The following is a 15,204-nucleotide window of genomic DNA, read 5'->3' as shown; positions in this document are numbered from 1 at the left end:
CGGTTTAACGATTAGCCGTATTGAATGCGGCTGAATGAGAATCCGCCGGAATGTATTCGGCGCCATACGTTCTTCAACACGGCTAGCCGTAATGTAATACAGCGAGTCATTAGCCGCCGCTTTGACAGTTTTTAGTTCCCATTTTTAACACTCGTGGCGCTGCCTGACTAACGCTGGGGTGTCCATCAAATCTAGTTTGTCGGACTGTTTCTTTTCAAAAAAAATTCCCTTCGCAACTTAACTAGACGGAGCCCCGCTTCGCGGGGCTCCTATTTCTGAGCGGTTTGCCCTTCGGGCATCTGAAGCTACCTAACGAACCTAACCTACCTACCTATTGATTAAGTGAGACGTCCGTGAAAACATTACACTTTGGGGAAAAAAGCGTAGGTAGGTAATTAGGTTAGGTTCGTTAGGTAACTTCAGATGCCCGAAGGGCAAACCGCCCAGAAATAGGAGCCCCGGTTGCGGGGCTCCGTCTATTTAAGTTGTGAAGGAAATGTTTTGGAAAAGAAACACATGTAGTGCGGTGGGACCATGGTAGAAGTAAATTAAATTGCAAACATTGTCAAACTCCGGTTACGTAGGCGACCGAAAGAACTGGTCACTCTACAATGTACGATGCGGCTAAACGTGGGCCGCCTTATTGAAGAACGTATCGCAGTGACAATCCGGCTAATCGTCGAACCGCCGCATTTCAAAACGCCCCTGTTTTTGAAAACGGCTAGCCGTAATGTAATACGGCGGATTATACGATCTGACTACGACAGATACACGGTGATACCGAAACATAGTCATTTGAGAATACTAAGTCAAGAATGCCTCCGTGAACATTTTTAATTGAACAAAATTGCTGCAGATTGCAAAAACTGAAGGTATCCAGAAAATAACTTATATGGTCGCCGGCCAAATCTAACCTACTTTAAGATCTCACATTTTTTTTAAATAACAGCAATTGTTATAGGTATCCAATAAAGCAAAGAAATAGAGTTTAATACTTGTTTATAATGTTATTTTGTTCCTATAAATACATATTTGGATTTTGCATAGAACTTGGCACTCATTTAAATCTCCATTCTTTTTGCGGCGAACCCCACAGCCAAGCATAATTTTTGTATTGAACTTGGCTCTCCTTTTTTACATTTATGTTTTTGATGGGATATCAATACTTTTTGTAAAGAAAACTAGGCAGGTATTGAGATTTAATGTTTTTTCTTGTGTTTCCGCTGCATGTTTTTTACTTCTGTTCTTTGTATTAATTATGTGGTGCCACGCGCCGCCAACGACACACCGTTGGCCGGTTGTTTAGCGCGTATTACAGGTTTTTTGTATGGGACCCCCCCTATTTTTTAACTTTTTTTATTTTTAGATTTTTTCCTACGCATACACACAATTACCGAGCTGGATTCCAAATTTCATCCTTCTAGGTCATCTGGAAGTAGGTTAGGTTTAGGTACTATAATTATGTCAGTCACAATAAAAAAGAAATTTGTATGGGAACCCCCCCTATTTATTAACTTTTTTTTGTTTTTAGATTTTTTCCTACGCTTACACACAATAACCGAGCTGGATTCCAAATTTCATCCTTCTAGGTCATCTGGAAGTAGGTTAGGTTTAGGTACTTATATGTCAGTCACAATAAAAAATGGTTTTTTTGTATGGGGACCCCCCCTATTTTATAACTTTTTTTAATTTTTAGATTTTTTCCTACGCTTTCACACAATAACTGAGCTGGATTCCAAATTTCATCCTTCTAGGTCATCTGGAAGTAGGTTAGGTTTAGGTACTTATATGTCAGTCACAATAAAAAATGGTTTTTTTGTATGGGGACCCCCCCTATTTTATAACTTTTTTTAATTTTTAGATTTTTTCCTACGCTTTCACACAATAACTGAGCTGGATTCCAAATTTCATCCTTCTAGGTCATCTGGAAGTAGGTTAGGTTTAGGTACTATAGGTATGTCAGTCAGTCTTAAAATTTACGACTTTTTGACCTTCATATCTTTATAACCGTTTGAGCTAGCTTCATGAAATTTGGGCTTCTAGATGTCCTTATGGATATAATTAAACACACGTAGTTTTATGTGTTTACGTTAAAGATGTTTTGAGTTATAGAAGGGTCAAAAGTGGCACCAAGTGGTTCGTGTAATATTACACTTGGCGCTGGCTAGCCAGTTCCTTTGCTTGAACTTGGCCAAATTACAAAGGGTTCTATTTTAGGCACAATTAAAACATTCAGGGCCAAAAACCCCTGTCGGGTACACTGTTCGTAGCGACTACGCGCTCCATACGGCAAAACCGTTGCTACGCGCTACGAGCGTAACCCCGTAGCACTTTAGTGGCAATGAATTGAATGTGTTAACTCTATCATTACACACCTTATAAAACAAAGTCCCCCGTCGCTCTGTCTGTTTGTGTTTGTATGTTCGCAATAAAGTCAAAAACTAATACTGAACGAATTTTATTCATGCGGTATTCACCTATATACAATAGAGTTATTCTTGAGGAAGGTTTAGGTGTATTTGTTAACCCGTGCGAAGCCGGGGCGGGTTGCTAGTTTAAAATAAAACAATCTAGCATATTATAGCATAGGCAACATGCTTTTCGATTTATAGTAGGTTGATAATTTATTTAAGTGAAGAAAAAACATATAACGGATACAATATTAAAACTAAATGTATAGTAGGTACCTACGTATTATGACGCTTTTCATACAAAATTGAAATATAAAACGGGCTGTCATAATTTTTTCCTTTTTTTGGTCACATGGTTTTCCCATATTTTTTTTATATTACAATATTTGCACATTGTTGCTTACTGTATTGTAATATTGCGATAACAGACAGTAAGCAGAAATGTGCAAATATTGCAATATTAAAAAATAAGTATTAATAAAGTATTATAAGGAGAGGAATCCTTATTTCAATTCCTATCGCAAATATGTCAAAATGTTGCATTATAATGTTTTGCAGTATGTAGGTAAGTAGTATATTTTTTCATTATTAATAAAAATTGTGTGATGTACCTGGAATCCTTGGCACGCGAGTCCGACTCGCACTTGGCCGGTTTTTCTTTACTTTGACACTTTCGCTAAATTATAAGTAGAGGAATTCCTATCCACGAATAATTATGACTGGATGTTGTGTAATGTTTTGCAATAGGTTCTGTTCAAATATTTTTCCCTTTTATATGAAATTATTTTTAAATATGACTAGTGCTCAAAAACTCAAAATTCACTCTCGTAAATTACATATTTATCCCAAACATGACACTAATGTAAATATTGCATAACATTTAGACATCCTGTGGCGATCTATAAAAGCAGACTGGGTAGCGTCATATTTAGGTAGTCTGGCATCGGCATTCACATGAGCGTGTCGGCCTATACACTAATAATATAAGTCTTGGAGTTTTGTAACGGGACTTAGTGTTTACTTATATAGTTATTTAATGACCTCGACGTGTCGGACGTGTATGTGTTGAGACTTTATTAGACTATTTTGGTCCTGGCAATCTGCACTTATAATTGAAACCGGTAAGTTCCAAAAGTTAAAGATTCCTGTAAGTTAATGTTGTATTAAGATAATAAAGCCACACAGTGAATACGTTCCATTCAATTAGGACTAGAGTTCATCAGTATAGTTCGTTTTTTTAGCATTAGAAAGAACTTGAAAGATGGTAAGCGATCTTGACACGACTTTTAATTGAAAAACGCTTTTTAAAAATCAATAACTATTACTTATGAAAGCAGAAGAATATAAATGATCGTTTTAGATTCATAATTGTTACATAAAAAAAAACATTTATTCAGATGAAATAAACCCTATTTTACAGACGTTTTTCTTCTACCAAACTGCAGGGCAGTTTGTTGGCAGAGGGAACTCCCTTAAACATAGATGGGTAGACTTAGCTAATTGCCTAATTAATTGTTAACTTAGGTACATCTTATTGCAAACATTTTCATTTTAGCTTTAAACATCCTAGCTGCCACATACACATAACATATTTGCCGTAACTTATTTTTAAAACGTGTTTTTCAATTAAAAGACGTATCAAGATTGTTTACCTTATTTCTAATGCTAAATAAACGAACTATAGCATCAAATCACTCGCCTGATGTTAAGTTTGATATACAATGTATTAGGTATAGGTAAGTACTTAGTTAACTTGCAAATTAATTCAAGGTAAGTTGACTATTTTTAACGAACGTGTTTATATTTAGCAATGGATTAAACAGTAGCTGTACTCGCATTAAAAATATTTATTTATATACGTTACCGTTCTTATCAACCTAACGTTTTGTTTTGGTTCGCACTCTGACTCATATCTATGTTGCTGTGTCGAGCGGCGTGTCCCAAGGTTAGCGGTGAACGGTGAATCATGAAAAAACAAAAACATTTAGAAATCATTTTGTTACGTAGGTTTTAGTCTTAGAGAATTTAATAACTGGAGTGGCCATTAAGAGCTTACCCCTCTGCGGACAAACATGCACAATTGGGTAGGTAAAGTTTTTTGAAGATAGGCAAATTATATTTTTTTCCGATAGTATTTATTATAGCGATCACGGAAATGCAGCTCTTTTATTTTTATTTCATTTTATTGATTAAATATAATTTTTTAAATGATCGATATGACGTTTGTGAGATGGAATGGCAGATCCGACTAATTCCTTTGCACGTAGTAAATGGGACGGGATAGAAAAAAAAACGATGTCAACTGTCAGTGTCACTTAGCTCTCATTCCCGAAAAATAACGGACAAGCCTCATGTTACCTTGCGAATTGCTATTAATGTTATCATTGAGATTTTCGGCGAGCTCAGCACGACCCACGGACTTCCCCACGACATCTGCGCGTATTTGGACAAAGATTGAATTTACTTTCGATAACTTGGCACTGCATAAATTATTGGACAACGTTTTCTTCCCCACCCCTACACGACGGCCCCTACGCTGACCCTTGGACAGAGTTTTGCAAGAAAAATAAGCGAGTTCATACGAGATTGCGAGCAGATTCTACAAATTTGAAATTATTATCATAACAGTGATAAGCACAATGCCGTTAAATTAGAGGAGCAATGGCCGTACAGGAGTACGTATCCGTGAAATACATAGGTACATAAAACTTTCTTCACTTGTGTTTTGATTTTTATTATTAAATTGCCATGAGCTGTTAAGTTCGTAAACAAGAAATCGGTCTAATTTTTTCTAACAATTTCAACCATCTGTTAGTTTTGTGTGGTTATCCTCATTTTATGAATGTTGTTCTTATTTTCAGGTGGATGTAAACATTCATTGGCGGTATTATACTGATGGCTAATTAGAACCATTGAGCCATGACATACTTCCTTGCAGTGTTATTCGGCTAAGCCTCGAGCATCCTGTGAATCTGAAGGATATAATTATTTCCATAAAAAAGAGCAATCGAATTAGGACCAAAGATATCCCGAGAATCTAAAGACATTTTATAAAAAATGCAATAAAATGAAAATGGGAGACTCTTATTTTAACAATGTTACAAGATCATGACAATGTTATGGTCTATACTTATTAAAATTTTAAAACCAACATGTCTTTATCTTTGACTTGAAAATGTACAAATGATTTGGGTTAAGTTTTATGAAATGCAACTTATGCTAAAAATCTAGTATTATTATATGTCAAATTATCGTGAACTCGATGTTGCTTAAGGCGTATCCAGATTAGTCAATTTTTCGCCAATCTGATTAAATTGCCCGATCGAATCGGGACGTACGGACGCAAACGCCAATTTGGCTCGCCGAATTCAACCGCCGATAATGACCAATAAAATGAGGTGCGGACACAAGAACACCAATTTGTGAGGCTAGTATTTTCGTTATGGGGCATTTTTTCAATTTAAATGGGTCTAATATCACCATAAATCTAAAATTGGAGATTGACGCCAATTTCATTTCTGATCAAATCGACCGATTTGATCAGTCCCGTCTGGATACCGCTTTAGCACCGCGAAAGGGCGCTGCGCGGTGCGCGCGGATTGACGCATGCGCGTACCGTATGCTTAGTATCTATGGTAATATAATTTAAAAAAATATGCAAATAAAAGGCGGCAAAGTTTATTCGTTGTGCAATACTCAATAAGTTACCGCTTGTTATTTTAATACTCGTAATAAACAAAATGAGTTCAAGTGACGAAAACGACCTGGAATAGACGGCATGCACCGCCTCATTTGAAAGCAGAAGCAAACTTAATAATGAATAACTAGCTTCCTGCTAAGTCCTGGGACAAATACAACAGGACTTACGACATGCTCATGCTGTGGAAGGACACAAGAAAGACAGCCAAAACGCAAGAAACACCTACTCTGAAAGTGGTTTTTAGCGTATTTCTGTGACCAAGTGAAAACTAAAAAGCCATCTACATTTAATATAAACTAAGAATATGCGTTGTTTTTTTTAATTGTATTCGCGTCACTTTACCCCTATTAAATACGCTTTACTAAATTGAATTTGTTTTATTTTCTCACATAATTTGAGAATAGTGCTTACTATGTATACCTCAATGGAAGCAAAAATGTAGTATTTTTGCGAGTTGATACACTTGCTACTTGTGTATAGTGGCAAATGTATTAAACCCGCAATCAACACTAATCAATATGTAAACAGGCCCCAACGTGAAGCACATTTACCCTACAGACATACTTATCCATATTGACCATATTTGAACCTCTCAACTCTCTTCAAGGGCACGCCACACAGCGTGATTCTATATACTGTTGTAATGTTAATGCTTAAGGATAATAATTTGTGGATTTTAAAATAAAACGAAACGAAATTTACTGGATTTATATTATATTATTTTGGATTTATATTATAAGTTTTCTAAAGTACAGTCGCCATCAGATATATTGGTGCAGCTAGGGTGCTCATAAATATCTGAACACGCCTCTATTATCAGGGCGTGCGTGTTCAGATATTGTGAACACCTTGCCGAGCCCATATATAATAGCCAATAACGACCTAGTTATAAGACTATTACAATCTTAATCATTATGTATGTATAATACAACAATCACGTTTATATAGTCCTCACAAACGTATAAGTTACCATTTTGGCCAATATATCTTCAAAGCTTGGCACCGAATCGCTGTTAAAGACTTTGGTGTGCTCAAATACGCTGAATTTGGAAAGGAACGTCTGTACTTCCTACAAGTCGGTACGACGCACTTTGAGTTCATCTCTGTAATATTCTATTTCCATTCGAACGTTTCCGGGATCGTCTCCATCTATTGTGTTGATACTGAGATCCAAAATGACTCGTGTAGCAGTCCAAGAGTCGTGGTGGAGGCGTTAATGAAAATGTTCTCCAAGAAGCAGTGCCAAGTAGTCGAAAGCAATCGTTATCATTATCAAAATATCCGTGTTGATCGTGCTAGGGACGTTAAAAATACTTATTCTAGAAATCACACCGACATCCAATTACAAGAAAACACAAATGTTTCGTCCGACCATTATTTTCCAATTATTTGAAAGTTATTTTCCAAGAATGACACTGACAGTTGACATCGATTTTTTTTCTATCTCGTCCCATTTACTACGCGCCAAGGAATTAATTACTCGAATCTGCCATTTCACCTCACAAACGTCATATCGATCATTTAAAAAATTATATTTAATCAATAAAATGATATAAAAATAAAAGAGCTGCATTTCCGTGATCGCTATAATGAATACTATCGGGAAAAAATATAATTTGCCTATCTTCAAAAAACTTTACCTACCCAATTGTGCAAACTTTTGTATAGACTGACATGGCTATTTGTACGTTACGTACGTAGAAATAGCAATACATTTGACGTCCACTCCCCCGCTAAAATCGGCAGACTGTTTCGTAAAGAAAATGACAGCGATGAGATTGACATCTCCAGTTACTATTTAAATTCTCTAAGGCAGCCATTCTCAAAGTGTGTTCCGCGGGACCCTAGGGTTCCGCAAAGCCTCTGTTGGGGCTCCGCGAAAATATACTTGTAATAATAAGAAAAAAACCAGCTCTTCTATAAGTATATCTGGTCCACAGTGATGAACGAAAATTTTTAATTTGGGGTTCCGTCAAATATTTTGCTTGCTAAAAGGGTTCCGTCACCAAAAAAGTTTGAGAACCGCTGTTCTAAGGTTTTAGAGGTAACAACATGCAACATGTGCAGAAAACTAGTAGGTACTCTTATGCTTACCATTTGGTACATCTAGTTCTAGAGTAAACGCATTTGCCTTTTCAGTTAGTTGGTTACTCTAATTTAAGTGTCAATAATTTAAGTGTAACACATGCTCTCTCTACTTCCAGGAACTCCCTTCTAGCGATTGCTGGACAAAGGATCCCCACAACGACCGGCTTGGCAACCGGTCGTTACCGATCGATGGTTGACCGACGGTAGCTGCCATATTTGCCAGATCGACTAGATAAGTCTACCTTTTAAGGATCTAGAAGCCTCTTTGGGTGCGTGGTCGCCACTCCAAAATCATCGGTGTAGTTTAGTTAAATACATTTAAGTCAAGATGGTTAATTACTTCCTTTACGCAAAAGACTTTTCGGGGTCTACGGCAGGTCAAGATTATTTTCACAGCAATGGTATGAAATCGTTTAAAGACTTTAAAAGTGACGTAGGTAAATTAGAAAAAGAACTTTTGGATGCCGGAGAGCCTTCAACAGAATCTAAAATAATTTACTTGCATTGGGGAGACAAATGTTACCAAGTTGATGAAGACACAACTGTGATAGCATATAACGAACTGCAATCTGGAAACATGGGTACAGATCCGGGAACGATTATTGAATGGATAAAAACCAAAAGTAATATCTGTGGTGAAAATAATAAAATCAAGCTACTGTATATTGTAACTGATGGTTTGATAGATCATAATGAAGCGATGAGATGTTTTAAACTAAATGAAGATATGCATTACGAAAGGGTAGTTTTTCATGCCTTTAATGAATATGAATATAATATAGACCTCTCTGTAGCCGCGTCTTTTTTTAAATGCCAATGCATGGTTTATCGTAATTATGTACTCTATGATAACGTAAATATTTCAGAAGAATATGACTACAGTAAAATTAATCTCGATAATTTTGCAGCCGAAAAGGAAAATTTAAAGTCTTATATCAAATTAAAGTATATCAATAAATTCAAACACGACGCTCTTGCTTTACAAGAGATAGATAAATTGAAGAAGTTGCGAAATCGACTGTTTGCAGAATTGACATCCAAATCTCAAAAGAATGAATCGAATCTCAATACGAAAGACAAAAATGTATTTTTGGCCGAATTTGTTAAAACAGATTGGTACATCAATCTCAACGCTCCATCTCAGGGCTGGAAGGTTGAGATTGAGAAAGCCATTTCAACCTTGATTAATTACATTGTCAGCGACAGAAAATCTTACTCGTTTGACGCATTGAAATTCGAGACGAAATTTGATAATCCTATTGAAGAAGAGCCGATTGTTGAAGTTAACTTTGCAGCCGAACAAGAGATAGAATTTCCCGATATTATTCTAGATGACGAGAAAGGAATACCTGTTATATTATTAACAGAATTTAACATGCTAGACAAACTCATCTTTCACAGAACAAACGATTCAACTGAAGTATCGCCTGCTAGCTTTAATAAATTTAAGACAACGATGGAATGTCCGTTGTTTCTGTTGAACGATTCAGATATTAGTGAATCTATCGGATACTTTTACACTTTAAATGTGTATAAACAGTTATTGACAAACACCAATAAGACTGAGCCGCGCACTCGAAGACCGTATCATGGCGGTCTGGTGCTAATAGACACAGATGAATTTGATAAATACAACGATTACATTTTAGCGGCGACATATTTCGATTTCAAAAAGATAAATTACAATATTGGTTTGTTTTATTACATTTTGTGGAAAAATTGCGAAAATAAAGAATGGATGGATAGAAATGTGGTTAAACAGTTTAAGAAGTATGTAATGCGACGCATTAGTGCGACTTTATGTAAAATCGGGCTATCAGGATTGCCGCTAGACCCTCCATATATCACGTATTTGCCAACTGCTTTGTGGTACTGCGTTGAATTATCGTCATGCATATTTAGAAATGATCATCAAAATTTCACGCACGAACGTTTAAGAATGTATTACGGTGTAGCGCATTGTATGATCGAAATATTAAAAGATCTCGATTACGATTTAGATTTAGAGTCTATAGGAAAACGTAGAGACGTAATTAGGCATGTTATGATTTTGAAGAAAATTCCAACACATGGAGAAAGGGTGTATTATTTGTTAGAAAGAATATTCAAAAATGTTAACGGTTTTCTGGTTTCTGAAATTGAAAATCCCTTTAACATAAGGAAACTCAGTTACCTAAACTTGGATCACAAAGGTATGTTAGGCGATGATGATATTAATGATGGTGCAGTTGTTAACCTTAACGACTACGTGCACTTAATGTATTTTATAAATGATCAAAACAAATCAAAAGATGGTAGAGGTATGTTTGAAATATGTGACAAAACATTCCGTCCTTTTTTTACTGTTGAGAATAACAAATCATTTTACGCAGAGTTAAATGAGATTTCTAAAAAAGTAGTTATAAATTACGACAGTGACAAAGATAAAGTAAATGTTACTTACGATGCGATTGATATGATGGAGTTTGATAGGATTTTGTCTGTATACAATTTGTTTATTAATTGCGTCAAAGATACCGAGAAATATCCCACATTAGATGAATACATTGAATACATTTTAAAGAAAAAGAAATATCACGGTGATATAGTAACAATTTTTCCATCAAATGTAATATACATGATTAACGAAGTGTTCTCGCGTTACCAGGATATAGTGAAAAATGTCGACGTTAAAGAATTTATACACATATGTAAACTGTATGTAAGTCGAATTGAACGTGTTAAAATAGAAGGAATTATGACATTTAATAGCGATAAGGAAATTCTAGAATTTATTATTAGTGAGGAATTTAAAGTTAATTTAAAAAAAACTGGCCAAGACAAACCACGTGTAGTGAAAAGTTATATGCCTTCAAACCAGGCAAAAACCCAACAAACAAAACAAATAAGCAAACGAAAGGGTCCGCAGCGGCACGTTACAGGAAGGCGTCCTTTTGTCTTGGCTGATTTTTATGTACCTACACCTAAATCGTAATCCCCTTATTCATAAACGGGCTACAATATCTCAATTAGCTAATAATCGTTTGTCCTTATCTGTCACTTTGACTTATGTATTTGTAAGAAAGGGATAAAACATAATTTAACTCAATCAGGCCCGTAAAATTTTATGAATACCTAAGGGTGTAAGACTGTATAGTTAGAATAAGTTGCTGGTATAATATTATTTATACCTTATGTACTTGTGCCATAATTATGATTAAATCATTTTGTTTTATATTTGCATTATTATTTTGACCCGATACCCAAGTAGCACAGAGGATCTGTATAACTGCATTTTTATAGTACACCATGGACTTATTAGCTGCTTAAAATTGTTGTATATTGATCAGTACTATATCCTGCTATAGGTAATGCTGTTATAACTCTAATTTAGGCACAAATTACCTGGCTAAACGCTGTACAATTGAGTTATAATCGCATTGTATTAGCATTAAGGATGACTCACGTTAACATGCTAGACAAACTCATCTTTCACAGAACAAACGATTCAACTGAAGTATCGCCTAGCTTTAATAAATTTAAAACCACGATGGAATGTCCGTTATTTCTGTGGAGCGATTCAGATATAAGTGAATTTATCGGATACTTTTACACTTTAAATGTGTATAAACAGTTATTGACAAACACCAATAAGACAGAGCCGCGCACTCGGAGACCATTTCACGGCGGCCTCGTACTAATAGACACAGATGAATTTGACAAATACAACGATTATATTTTGGCGGCGACATATTTTGATTTTAAAAAGATACATTTCAATGTTGGTTTGTTGTATTACATTTTGTGGAAAAATTGCGAAAATAAAGAATGGATGGATAGAAATGTAGTTGAACAATTTAAGAAATATGCGATGAGACGTATTAGTGCGACTGTGTGTAAGATTGGACTATCAGGATTGCCACTAGATCCTCCACATATAACGTCTTTACCAACCGCTTTGTGGTACTGCGTTGAATTGTCATCATGCTTATTCAAAAATGATCAGGTAAATTTCCATCATGAACGTTTAAGGATGTATTACGGCGTAGCGCACTGTATGATCGAAATATTAAACTATCTTGCTTACGATTTAGATTTGGATAGTATTGAAAAACGTCGAGATGTAATTAGGCATGTAATGATATTGAAAAAAAATTCATCTGATAAAGAAAAACTGTATTATTTATTAGAGAGAATATTCAAAAATGTTAACGGTTTTCTCGTCTCTGAAATTGAAAAGCCGTTTAACATAAAGAAACTCAATTACCTAAATTTGAATCATAAAGCTATGATCGGCGATGATGACGCAAATGATGATGCAGTTGTTAATCTTAATGACTATGTGCACTTAATGTATTTCACAAATAATCAAATCAAAATTCAAATAAATGAAAAAACATTCCGTCCATTTTTCACAATTGAAAACAACAAATCATTTTACGCAGAATTGTTTAAGGTTGCAAAAAAAGTGGTTATCAATAGCGACGGGGATAAAGACAAAATAAATATTACTTACGATGCCATTGATTCGCTTGAGTTTGATAGACTTTTGTCCTTATATAACTTGTTTATTAAATGCGTTATAGATTCGGAGAAATTTCCCACTTTAGATGAATACATCGAATACATTTTGAAGAAAAAAACATATCACGGCGATTTGATAACAATTTTCCCATTGAATGTAGTTTACAAAATTGAAGAAGTGTTTTCGCGCTACCAGGGTATATTAGTGACAAAAGTCGATGTTCAAGAATTTATAAACGTGTGTAAAAACTACATAAGTCGAATCGAACGTGTTAAAGCAGAAGAAATAATTAAATTCAATAGCGATAAGGAAATTCAAGAATTTATTTCTGGCGAGGCACATAAAGTAAATTTGAAAAAACCCGGTCCGAAACCACGGATAGTGAAGAGATCAAACCGCACGAAAAGTAAAAAACCGTGATATAGTTTGACATTTCCGTCAGTAGAAAAAGTCAGCAAATTTAAAAAAGCAAATTTAAACCGTACAGTATCTTTAATAAAGTCGAAACAATATAAAATTATAAATGTTGTAGCAATTATAGAGAGTTTAAAGATAATAAATTTGAATTTTTAGTCTGCATTGTTTTGTTATTTTTGTTTATGTCTAAAATGTATTTATAAAGGTTTTTTTTTTCAAATATCCAAAATTTTTACGATTTTATTTAATTATGTACGACATTTTCAAGATTTTTTTAGTAATTATAATATTCTAGGGTTAATATTATTAGGTACATGTTTCACCTAACGCATAACTCTTAGGTTATAGGTATAGAATGCAGTTATGCTTTCACTAAAATTATATCGACGTATGACTTTTTGATCCCAGCACCTTCACCATGTCGCGACATTTTTGATCTCAGCACCTCCACCATGTTGCGACATTTTTGATTCCAGCACCTCCACCATGTCGCGACACATTACGATACAAGTGCGAAAAATGGAAAATTCGCAACGAGTGGCGAATTACCTATTCGCACATGTATCGTACAATACAGTTGCACCAGCTGTAGTGCAACTGTGTGTGTGTGTGGTGCAGCTGGTGCAACTCAGTTGAAACGTCGGATTTTAAGGTAAAAACAATGAAATTATATCGCGGAAATCCCGTTTGTGTAAGACTGTAACTAATTAAATGTGTGTACAAAACGCGACAGTTTAAAGAGTTATAATTATGATGATTATGTTATAAAAATCAATTGTATAATGTTATAATTATTGATCCTTTGACCCCTCAATCTTCTTCCTTTGCTATTCCTCCTGTTTTCTCGGTTTCATCCTAGAGCAGTCAAAGAAGCAAAGAACTACTACACCTAATCGACCGAAGCGTTAGCGAAGGTCTCCATTTTAACTCGGGTAAACTGCCTTCGTATATCCCGATGTTCTTTACTTCTCGTGAAATTTTGTGAGCAGGTTGAGTAGTTCTAAAGTGTCATTCTATGGAACTTGCTAACTATGTAAACAAACCGCCATATTGAATTTTCACTGAATGATGATTTCAATATGGCGGTTTGTTTACATTGTTAGCAAGTTCCATAAAATGACACTTTATTGAAATACATTTTTATGTCGTTTCGTTTGTTTGGAAATTGTTCAAAATAGTAGAAATTGGCATAAAGAGCTGAAGTGCCTGTAACGTCAAAAAAATATTTTTATACAATTTGCGCCCCCTTAGTTTGGGTTAATTCAATTTTTACATTATTATAAGAGTTATGAGTTTTTCAAAATTAATTTGTATTAAATTGGTTTTTCGCGCAAACGAAGGAGCTCAAGGGACATAGGCATAATTGTGTAAAAATATTTCGGTCGGCATTAATAGTAGCGGAAGAAACAACTCGCCAAAAGTATCTGACACCCAGGGGCCGTTTCTCAAAAGCTTGTAAATTGTAATACAAGCGGATGTAACATTTTATAGCTTTTGTTAGAAAGGAACTTCCATTACAAGTTACAAGCTTTAGAAACGGGCCCCTGGAGTAGATACAAGGTACCCTTCCAAATATGGACATAAATATTTCTACAGTTCGAGTGAAAAGTATTTGTCACATTCTAATGGTTGTACAGTCGACGTCAAAGATTAGGTGCAAAAGTGTAAACAAAAACATATCTTTGACGTCGACTGTACGTATATAGAGACATAGGTAGACTCTTTTTTCAGATATTAGAGAATGATATTTAGGTATTGACACGACGGGATATGGACCGTTACCTTTTGTACTGTATTCGAGCTCCCGATTTTTCGACGCAGTTACATGCATCTTGTTCACGGGTGACTGAAGATAGCGGGTGGGTGTCAAAGTTGTGTAGACCGCGCTCGGTCTACACTCCATCCATATCCCGGTCGATGTAAAAGTCTAGACACTCTAGCTTGACTAACCGTGAATCATTAAAAACTGTTATTAGTTGGTATTCACGCACAGTCTGAGTCGTTACTCTTGATGTACCTACTGAAACTGTATGAGTTTGGATGCAAAATGCAAATGCACCGAAAAGGGACATTGACTACTTTTT

The 15,204-nt window shown here is 35.3% G+C and overlaps 2 protein-coding genes across 2 annotated transcripts; both read left to right on the top strand.

Moving 5' to 3' along the window:
* The first annotated feature begins 8,395 nt into the window (after positions 1–8,395).
* On the top strand, positions 8,396–11,413 carry LOC134670601 (uncharacterized). Its single transcript, XM_063528401.1, has one exon. It carries the CDS (start codon positions 8,528–8,530, stop codon positions 11,171–11,173), a length of 2,646 nt encoding a protein of 881 aa, XP_063384471.1. The 5' UTR covers positions 8,396–8,527; the 3' UTR covers positions 11,174–11,413.
* Positions 11,414–11,635: 222 nt separating this feature from the next.
* On the top strand, positions 11,636–13,236 carry LOC134670496 (uncharacterized). The gene has a single exon (XM_063528315.1). It carries the CDS (start codon positions 11,636–11,638, stop codon positions 13,121–13,123), a length of 1,488 nt encoding a protein of 495 aa, XP_063384385.1. The 3' UTR covers positions 13,124–13,236.
* Positions 13,237–15,204: the final 1,968 nt, after the last annotated feature.

Source organism: Cydia fagiglandana, chromosome 14 (assembly GCF_963556715.1).
Source record: "Cydia fagiglandana chromosome 14, ilCydFagi1.1, whole genome shotgun sequence".
NCBI lineage: Eukaryota > Metazoa > Arthropoda > Insecta > Lepidoptera > Tortricidae > Cydia > Cydia fagiglandana.
Note: the sequence above shows the minus strand (reverse complement) of the source record. Positions and strands in the feature narration are given on the sequence as shown.

Bases quoted from the DNA above. Each gene is read 5' to 3' on its own strand.
- LOC134670601 (XM_063528401.1), top strand. From the start codon at position 8,528: ATGGTTAATTACTTCCTTTACGCAAAAGACTTTTCGGGGTCTACGGCA.
- LOC134670496 (XM_063528315.1), top strand. From the start codon at position 11,636: ATGACTCACGTTAACATGCTAGACAAACTCATCTTTCACAGAACAAAC.